Source organism: Echinops telfairi, unplaced genomic scaffold (genome assembly GCF_000313985.2).
Source record: "Echinops telfairi isolate 266 unplaced genomic scaffold, ASM31398v2 ScPeMD7_7469;HRSCAF=8507_1, whole genome shotgun sequence".
In the NCBI taxonomy this organism is placed as follows: domain Eukaryota; kingdom Metazoa; phylum Chordata; class Mammalia; order Afrosoricida; family Tenrecidae; genus Echinops; species Echinops telfairi.
The window spans coordinates 86,147,797-86,158,292 of record NW_022111373.1 but is presented as its reverse complement, the minus strand read 5'-3'; the positions used below and the strand labels follow the sequence as shown (position 1 = coordinate 86,158,292).

Below are 10,496 nucleotides of genomic sequence, written 5' to 3'. Positions count from 1 at the left end.
TAGCCCCCTCCTAGGGGGATGGACAACAGAAAAGTGGGTGAAGGGAGACAGCGGTCTGTGTAAAACATGAAAGAAAAATTAATTTATAAATTATCAAGGGTTCGTGAGGGAGGGAGGGTGGGGGAGGGGGCAAATGAGCTGATACCAAGGGCTCAAATAGAACGAAAATGTTTTGAAAATGATGATGGCAACATATATATAAATGTGCTTGACAAAATGGATATATATATGGATTGTGATAAGAGGTATATGAGCCAATAAAATGATTAAAAAGAAAGAAACAAAATGTATATAAACTGCTGAATGGAAAACAATTTGCTCTGTAAAATTTTCACCCAAATTATAATAAACACATACAAAAATTAAAATTAAAATATAATTAATGAAAGAATTATTTTAAAAGCAAGTAAAGTAATCATACCAAAATAGATTTGAGGTGATAAAATGTAAATGTAAAGGAAAAATAAGAAACTAGAGGTCCAGTCTCTAAACAAAGAACAAACTTAGCTATACAGCATTAGGGGTAAAAAAAATTTCACTACATAAATATTTTTAACTTTTTATAAAAAGTAAATAAAAAGCAAATAATAACCTATGACAATAACAATAACCTATGATCATAACTTATGACACTGGAATGACATGTCTAATATATAAATGTGCTCTCTCACACAGGAATAGCCACATATGGCATTTCAAATTTAACTCATTAAGTTAATCAGTATAAATGGATTTTACAATAACTTTAAATTTTTAGTTCCTCATTACAGTAGCTACATTACAAGTGCTCAATGGCCAGGGTGGGCAACAAAGATACAGAACATTCCCATCACTGCAAAAAGTCCGGTTGAATAACACTGATGCAGAGCGTATCACATTTTGAAAAGCACAATAACCATACTGAAAAATGTTAAGAACCATGTAGTAGCTGACAGATTTGAAACGCAATCATTTAATGCAGGGAAATAATTACCCCAGTGAGAGAAAACCTTAAATGCCACACAACCCTGGAAGGCCTTTCCCGCGCCCATGACGAAGGACAAAAAGCAGAGTCTACAGGCCAAGGTCACCTGGCTACACCTGGGAGCTTCGCAGTTCTCTCTCCTGGGAGATGAAGGCAACGAGGAGACAAACAGCCTCCGCCAGATATGAAATGAGTTTTTTAAGAAAGGGAGAGAGAAGAAACACTCTGAGATAGCCCTTCCCCTTCGGCCCTCCAACCTCCCACCAGTACCTTTCAACAAAGCCTGAGAATGCGGATGACAGGCATCAGCCCACCGCGATCAACACTCAGCAAGGAGAAGAACGGGAGCCAGTCTAATACCAAACAGGCTGAGGCCTGACACAGTTATCAAAATCTTAATGATAAAGAATCAACATTTGAAAATGGTCCAAAGTCTCCAATAATTAAGTAAATATATATTAGATCAATTGACACTAAAATAATAAGATTACATTTTAAGTAGAAAATAATAATTTGAATATTTGATGCTGGTAAGGGGATACTAGGTACATTCATATCCGCCTGGAAGAGGGAACTCATTTCCTAAATAATTTCAAAGAACTTGGAATAACTTTACAATCTGCATCAACAATTCTTTCCTGTCTCTTCCATAAAGCACATTTCCAAGAATATGTCCAAAATATAGAAAATGTGAATTCCAGGAAAAATATTTAGAAACCAAAGTTGTTCACCAAAGCTTTACAATAATGGGAGAGAGAGGACTGAGAGAAACTCAATGTCCATCAGCAGAACAATAGTCCCAAATCAAAGTCACTGCCAGTTAGTCAGTGCCAACTCATAGCAGCCCTGTGGGACAGGGCAGAACTGCTCTTGTGGATTTCTGAGACTGTCACTTTATAGACAGTCGTTATGTAAATTAAAATATGTCTAGCCAATCATTCAAAAATAACATTGATCATATTTATCAAGCACAATGGGAAGCGCTAGAAATTCAAAATAGAATCAGAGAAATAAAAGAACAATTTATACTTATTTAAATAATGCTCACAAAAGACTTCAATCAAATAATAAAATGTTTACGATCTGCTATGTGAATAACATCAAATCTAAAAAGATTTACTTTATGTGGAACAAAATATGACCAAAGTTTGATAACAGCTGCCTCCATTAGGTTAACTTTCTACATTTATTTTTATTTTCCTCCTCCTCTCCCTGTTTTTTGAACTTATAGAATTTTGTAAATGAACACATTTTACAGTTCTCTTTCAGAACTATTGCTCCAGAGGTCTAAGAACAATAAGCCTGCTACAATGGTGCCAGCTTACCTGTTGCAATAATACACCGCATTATTTGGATCCAGTTCTAATGCCTGGGTATAGCAATCCACTGCAGCAGCATAATTTTCTTCTTTCATGTGATTATTGCCTAAAATAATCAACATGTACAGTAAGCATAAAATACAGAAAAAATATATTAAAGATCCCAAAGAGACATTTTAACTATTAAAAAAAACAGTAACTATGAATGGACCAGACAGGAGTTTTCAGTTACACTGGAGCTAAATCTTCTACTATAGAGTGGGTCTTTCTTAGCCTTTAGTGCACATTCGTGAGCAGTGGAAAGTCTTAAGAAGGAATGTTTGTATACCTTTTACAAACCTCATTCTGAGAGTAAATGCAACAATTATGACTACCGCAGGCAAGCCCCAATTGCTTCTCTCCTTCTTGGTCTTTCTCTCCCCTTGTTGAGAGCTGCCCCACCCCATTCTAGATGCCATACCCCCCTCAGTCCTCTTCAATCCCGTCATAACACACACCTGGTTGAATAACCAGCCGCTCTGCACTGGGGTTACGCTGGCAACCTAATCACTCTAATTAGCCAGTAAGATTTTTGACGATCAATTTCTCAAAAGATAAATTTCTAAATACTATAACTAGCCCAGGTTGTTGTTAGGTGCTAAAGTCGATCCAAACTCAAAGTCACAGGGCAAAGGAGAACTGTCCCACAGAGTGTTCTATGCTGCAATCCCTACGGGAACCGACCATGATCTCCTTACCCAGACAGAGAATGCCATAATCCCAAATCACACCGTATTCCCTACCTTTGCATATACAAGGGGGCTTCAAAATTAACTCTTGGTAAAATGGAGTTAAAAGACAATGGAAATTTTCCATGAACTTTCTGAAGCCCGCTTGTAAATTTTGGTATCTTGGTTTCCGTCTTTTATTTTCTTTTAGAAAAGGTACAGAACCCAGCTTGCACAGTGACTTAGTCTTGGGTGGCTAACTGAATGGTCGGTGGTTCAAACCCACCAGCCACTCCCTGGGAGAAAGATGTGGCTGTCTGCTTCTATCTAGATTCACAGCCTTAGAAATGTTTGATTTGTTGGCTATGGGTGTTGTATTTGGGTTCAGAAATGGTGTCAGCAAAGTACATCAGCACATAGACAATTTGACTTAAAATTACATGAAATATTCATGAAAGAATTTAATGTTTAATGGAAATAATTTAATTTGGGTTTTTTTTCCTGCTCAGATTTCTAGTGTCTGAGCTCGTCAGCAATGCAACTTTCCAGAAAGCCTTGATCACACAGACACATACAACACACAGCCAGGATCAGCCTGTGCTTGACAACATCCCCTCATCATCTAATTAAAAGCAAAGGCAAAAATTCCATCTAACGATGCTGTGACCATGGCAAATGCGTCTCGCTCTGCTCATCCCTGTAACTCTTCTTACACTGAGTACATCATAACAGACTCCCCGGGGAATGCAATCTCCCTAGCAGTGAGAACAAGCCTGAGAGACAACACCTGCCACCCCCCTCAAAAAAGCCTCTTAATTTGTCATTTTCTCACCATTATTACTAGAGCTAAACCATTGCTTCTCACCCTTTTGGCTGAGGTCAAGTGTAGGGTTAAACCAAAGGTGCTGCAGAAGTTAAGGTGTTAGAAGGAAATTATACTGCATCACTGAGAAGTTCACACATTTACCATTTCTGAAAGAAAATTAAAAAGCAGAATGCAGATTCTCAAGAATGAATTATCCGGTAAAACCAAGACTGTTACAACAGCTAGAAATACAGTATCGTGGGTAATCAAATTTCCAAGAATTCAACAACACCAAATGAACCCAAAATTAAGAAATTAATGAAAATCAGTTTCCCCCTTTGATCAAACATCAACATTTGGGACCTCACCATACAAGTAGCAAACATAATCACATAACCCGCTCATAAGTTATTTATCTGGCAAGTTTTACTCTCAACAAATCTGCTTCTTTCAAGCAAACCTTTCTGTGTAGCCCAGCTTCTATGCATCATATTCATTTTTGTTTCCTGAGTACCATGTGGGCTTCGGCTAACCTGGTCGGGGCTGGGGAGACCAGTCCCTGGAGAAGGACAGCGTGCTAGCTGTGTGGCAGTGAAAAGGAGGAAGCACTTCAGCAAGGCTTTGACACCGCGGCTGCATCGAGGGGCTCAAACATAAGAACAATGTGAGGATGGCGCAGGACTGGGCAGTGCTTCAGTTGTGCACAGGCTTACTGTGATTTGAAACAGACTCAATGACACCAAACGCCAAGATAAGGCAGTGAAAACCAGAATTATACTGACTGGTTGCAGATGTTTTTTTTTTAAATCAGCGTTTCCAAAATCTTTACTAAAACAGTCATTTTTATATGAAACACTTACCTTCATCTTTTAATTGGTCAGCTTTTCCCACATCTTCAGGTACTATGTTTGAGAGGGGTAGAATGTCATTCTGAAATTAAACAAAAATGAATGTATTTCCTTTTAGTTCCATAAAGAGTCACGTCCGAGAACTAAAAGTAGATTATTGATTACCTATATTATCACAAATCACCTACAATTCCATTCCATGAAATTACAAACCAATTATAATTCCATGAAATCAAACATTTAAATACTAGTGTTAAAAATAAACAGAGAAAAATCCTTATATATTAGAAATATGAATGTGGTGAACCTTTCTGGAGGGCAATAATGGCAATGTGAGTTAAAAAAAAAAGTAATTGCTTTCTCTATGCCCATCAATCTAATGAAAGAAAATAACAAACAAACCTAAACTCAGTATACAAAGATTAGATCAAAATATGATTGTAGGATTTTAGTAGTAAAAAAATTAAAACAATATGTTTAATATCCTACCATTAAAGCTTAAAAATCATTTTCAAAAAAAAGATGAAAAACCACAAACACTTATAATGTGATCTTATTATTTTAAAATGTGCACATATACACTCTCTCATACACATACATACATATATACACAAGATTTTTTAAAAACACTAGAATGGCATATTCCAAAAATTTTATAAGATTAATATTGGAAATGAATATTTTAGTTGTTTTTTTAATCTCAATCCTTCAGATCAATTTTTATAAAATAAAAATCATAAGGGAAAATATATAAAGTTTCTGGTTTTTACACCCTGCTATCATGCCAAACCTCTTTTGAATTAATAAGGTTAAAATGAAATGTATTTATAAACACTAAAAAGAAAATGTAAACATATCTTCACTAACACTAGGAACCCAATGCATTTTTCCATTTTAGAAAGGATTTTTTTTGCATTACTTTTATTTATTTATTTTTTAATATATATTGTGTAATATTTATTTCTAATTACAAATAAATAAAATTTACCCATGGTGTAGCATGGGTAATAGTCTTTTTTTAAATCATTTTATTAGGGGCTCATACAACTCTTATCACAATCCATACATACATCAATCACAATCCATACATACGTCAATTGTGTAAAGCGCATTTGTACATTCATTGCCCTTGTCATTCTCAAAACATTTCCCCTCCACTTAAGCCCCTGGCATCAGCTCCTCATTTTTTCCCCTCCCTCACTTTTCCCCCCTCCCTCATTTTTGCATTACTTTTAACCTGAATCTGAAGTTCATATATTAGCTACAATTTTCAAGAAAGTATCATTTGTAGCCACTATGCTTAGGCACTAAGGAGTCCTGGTGATGTTGCAGTGATGTGTTGGGCTGCAACAGCCGCTTTGCAGGAGAAAAATTAGGCTTCCTAATCCCAGAACAGCAGCGGCAGTTCTTTCGTGTCCTGTCGGGTAACTACGAGTCAGAGCGGACTCGATGGCAGTGAGTTATTTATGCCTGTGTACTATATTTAAGATATACCCACTATCACTCTTGTATTGACTAAAGTTTTGATAAGCTACCAGTGATCTAACATTGGAAATATTAATTCCTTCCTACAGACAGCAGTTTGGGAAGATGGAAGGGCTGGAAGGCCCATCGTCCTTGGTCCAGGTGAACCGTGCAACTCCATAGACTACGTACGCCGCCTTGAAAACAACCACCAACAAAAAACACGCATATGCGTGAGGATAAGCCGAGGGTTTCAGCACATTTTCAATGCAGTTTTTGTGGTAAAATTAGGTGCCTTGGTTGATAGTTGGGTGGGCTTATACTCGAGTATATAGTAATTAAGTTAAAAAAGAAAAGAAAGCGAAGCCTTAAAAACCTCCAGATTCCTTACCCCACGGATCTAAATAATGATCTGAGTGGCTAAAAAAAGGGAGGAAAAGTAAAATTAAAGTGGACTTGGAATTTTTAGTGACATGCAAGTTCATTTGAAATAGGCAAAAAAACAAACCCAAGTTTGGTTTTGAGTTTGTGTTACAATCTTGTTGGGAATGGAGGTTTTGTTAGCTTAATAAGGCAGGGCTAGTCTTCTGTGTGCCTTGAGGCAATCTCCTGTAAGATGTCAGAAAACAAACTCACTACCTCTGTCTGAGTCTGTAGGACAGAGGAGATCTGCCTCTTTGGGCTTATCGGCTTTTTATATTTTTACAGTAGTCAGCCCCATCTTTCTCTCTTGTAGCAGTCGGTGGGTTCAAACCCATGACCTCGCATTTAGCAGCTGAATGTACAGACAAATACACCACCAGGGCTCCTTTCAAACCCACTGCTATCAACTTGATTCTGACCCATGTGGTTTTTAGGTGCCATCGAGTCGGTTCCAAACCACAGGACCTTATGCACAACAATGAACCAATGCGCAGCCCTGCTCCATTCTCACAATGACTCCTATGCTTGAGCCCACGGTTGCAGCCAATATGTCAATCCATCTCGTTGACACCCATAGAGACCCTGTATTTCTGAGGCTTTAAATCTTCGGTGGGAAGAAACTCATATTGTTCTCCCAGTGAACAGTTTGCGAGCTCAAACTGCCAACCTTACAGTTAGAAGCCACTGTACTACGAGGGCTCCCATCTGGGGATGTAAACTATATTAAAGTAGCAAGCAAAAGGAGGAAAGATAGGGTGAAGTAGATGCCAAGACTCAAGATCTCCAAGGAACTAGGAAGAAAAAGTTGAAGGGACAAGGATTTTCTACCAGAACTGAAAGACACAGAGAGAGAGAGAGAGAGAGAGAAAGTACACAAGCCGTTCCCTAGCCAGCACCCTGAATCAGGGCTTCTAGCTTTCCCAACTGTGAGACAATAAACCTTTGTTCGTTCAAGTCACCCACTTGTGGCATTTCCATGACAGCAGTAGTAGAGAGTTAAGACACTCGGGATGTTTTACAGTTTCAAGACACATTATGGTCCTTGAGTACTTGCTTCTCAGGTTCCTTCTATTCCACTCTCCCACTAAACCTAAGCAATGCTTGTGTACGGGGTGAGGGCGGGGGGAGTGTGGAGAGTCTGTGTGTGTGTTAGGAAATGGCATATTGAAAAGTGGATTCCAATCCATTCTGTCTTCCAAAGGCTTCTGATGAATGGAATGAATCTTTCTAGTATCTACACAGAACTGGAGAAGGAAACAAACAAACAAAAAACTAAATGACGTACTTAACAACCAAGTTGGTAAAACAATGATTGCTTTAATCATAATAATCTTGACACTATTTCACATAACTTTTGAGAGTTTGCCTGCCATTTTCTGCTGGCAAACACATATGTAATGCAGCCACAGTGGTAAACTAGGACTACTCGGAGATTATGATACCACGAGCAATACTATCTGTGGAACCAGTGTCAAGAAACTAAGTACTATTATATGCAATCAGAAAGATAAAGGAAAAATAGGGCTATATTCAAACAAAATAAAAAAGTCATTTTGAACTTCCTTGGAGGTAAGCAAAGTTCTGATTTCTTCACTACTATGTCTATTATGTCAATAATTGAAGAGTGAGCAAACTGCAGTGCTATCTCAAGCACAGGGCTCTTGAATACCTAAGATTAAAGATGGTCTCTTTCAGTCCTGCCACTAAAATGGGGTGCCCTTAATCCACTAGCCAAGAGAATGAGACAAGCAGCCCACCTTAAAAGAAGGGGGAAAAAAGGGTATTCCCTAATGAGGAATAAGTAAAAACAAGCCACGATCTCCTAGAACTTGTCATAACATCAGAATTCATCTCTGATGAATTAACAAACAGCTGCATTAAAAACAAACACACACATACAACTGCATTTTCCTTTTTTCCGATTATAAAAAGAAAGTCGTTTGCTCCAAATTAGCATCTTCTGAGAGCAGGATCATAAGCCCGGGAATATCTCCTCAGCAACTAGTAAAGGGGCTCCACTAGAAGGGCTGCCCCGACTTCTGGCAGCAAGAGATTCTAACTAAACCCAAGTTTCCTTGCTTTTAGTTCTAGGAAACAAAGCCTAGAGAGTCGAGTCAGTCCAGTACTTTCAGCAATGTGAATTCCAGATGAAGGTATAGATTATGCATTTCAGCTTCACTCCAGGGGATTCCTCTTTCTGTACTGAAGCATAGGGACAGATGGAATCTGTGAGGCATCAAATCAAATCTGCAAACTGTTCAAAGATAATCTTATAGCCGATCTTGTCCATAAAGGCTGGAAGTCACCGATGATGTAAGCAGGCATTAGAAAACATGGGTTTCAACTGTGATTTTGTAGCATGACCTTGGCACTTTCCTATTCTAAAGTGTCCTGTTAGCTACCAAATTTTATGAAATCAGTTTCAGTAATGATGATTCAATCTCTGAAGAACTTATTTCTGCACACTTGCCTTCTAAAAACTGTTGTAAACTGGTATTCCATGTTTTAAGGAAATTTCAATTCTGATATTAGATGATTTTAAATCTTCACTTCCGGCAAGACAGTCAACACATTATCCAGATGCTGGGCAACAAAGACACAGGAGATGACATGAAACAGATACAGATGATAATCCTGGAAACCTCAGCTTCAGAGAAAAGGCTAGAGAAATGGATTGAATAACAACTAGCAGAAGAAGTTGAGCAGATACTTTAAGAGAGGAGACAGAAGGAAAGGGTGAATTATCAGCAAGCATGATGCAACACGGCTGCTTGAAACTTGCCTCAGCTTTGGATTGGGACAGCAACTCAACAGAAAAAGCACCCACACTGTTGGCTGATGCCCAGAAAACCAACCTTGTTTCCCACACTCTTCCGGTAAACAGGACAGCCATGCTGCATCAAGGCACCAGCCCCTTTAATTTGCTTGTTTTCCTATATTGTACCATTTTTTTCTTCCGTAACAATTATCTTTTCTGTTGTTATGTGTCTTTTTCCTTCTTTGTCCCACCTGACAGGAGTTGTCACTGTACTCACCTATCCCAACCACAGCCACACCTCCTGCAGCCCCACTCACTGGGTGAGGGCCACAACCCACTCTTGTACTAACTAATCAAAAATAGAAGCCGAAACAAACTCGGTGCTATCTAGTCCATTTTGACCCCTGGCAATCCTATACAATAAACAGAACTAAATACTGGACAAGTCTATTCTCAACTCTGCTACCAAAACAGCAAACAGATTTCAGCAAACACTCTGATACCCTATCACAACCACCAAGAGACAGGTGGTGAGTACCCAAGAAAGCCCCAGTGTGCACTCATCAATTAAACACATATCCAGTAACGCTGCAATGGCTCCAAGGAAACATACAATTTCAATGCAGAAAAAGAAACAAGACAGCATGGTGGGAGGGGGGTGGTGGTAGAGAAACAAGATAAAGTGGCTCAAACAAATGACCAAAATAAAGAGCCAGAAAGCCACTTTGAGAGGAAAAAGGACATTGGAACTACCTGGTAAGACATTCAAGAGAGTAATATTTAGGTACTTTTAATGACGAGAGAAAGATTGAGAAGGCTGAACATGAAATCAAGAAAAACACATACAGAACTTTGGAAGGAATAAGAAAAAAAAAAGACATGAGAGAAAATGGACAAAATAAAAAATCAGAAATGACACCAAAAGAGCAAATAGTTAATGAGAAGATAATTGTATATACCAAAATTTCAGAAATAGACAATATATTACAGTGCAAAGGAGAGAATCAATTGATGGTTCAATCCCTAAAGGACTTATTTCTGCACATTTGCAGAAGATGAAATAAGTAATCCTAAAGACAAATCTCTCAATACTAATTTGCTAGAGCAGCAGTTCTCAACCTGTGGGTCACAACCCCTTTGGGGGTTGAACGACCCTTTCACAGGGTTCACCCAATTCATAAGAGTAGCAAAATTGGAGAGAGCGGGGA

The 10,496-nt window shown here is 38.3% G+C and overlaps 1 protein-coding gene across 1 annotated transcript in view; it reads right to left on the bottom strand.

Moving 5' to 3' along the window:
* The window catches only part of SGTB (small glutamine rich tetratricopeptide repeat co-chaperone beta), a 70,980-nt gene that overhangs the window by 21,984 nt on the left and 38,500 nt on the right, over positions 1–10,496 (bottom strand). The window contains exons 2-3 of the mRNA XM_045285235.1: positions 4,656–4,725; positions 2,290–2,389 (exon numbers count right to left, since the gene is read on the bottom strand). Coding sequence (XP_045141170.1) covers positions 2,290–2,389; positions 4,656–4,725 — 170 coding nt within the window. The remainder of the gene's footprint in view (positions 1–2,289; positions 2,390–4,655; positions 4,726–10,496) is intronic.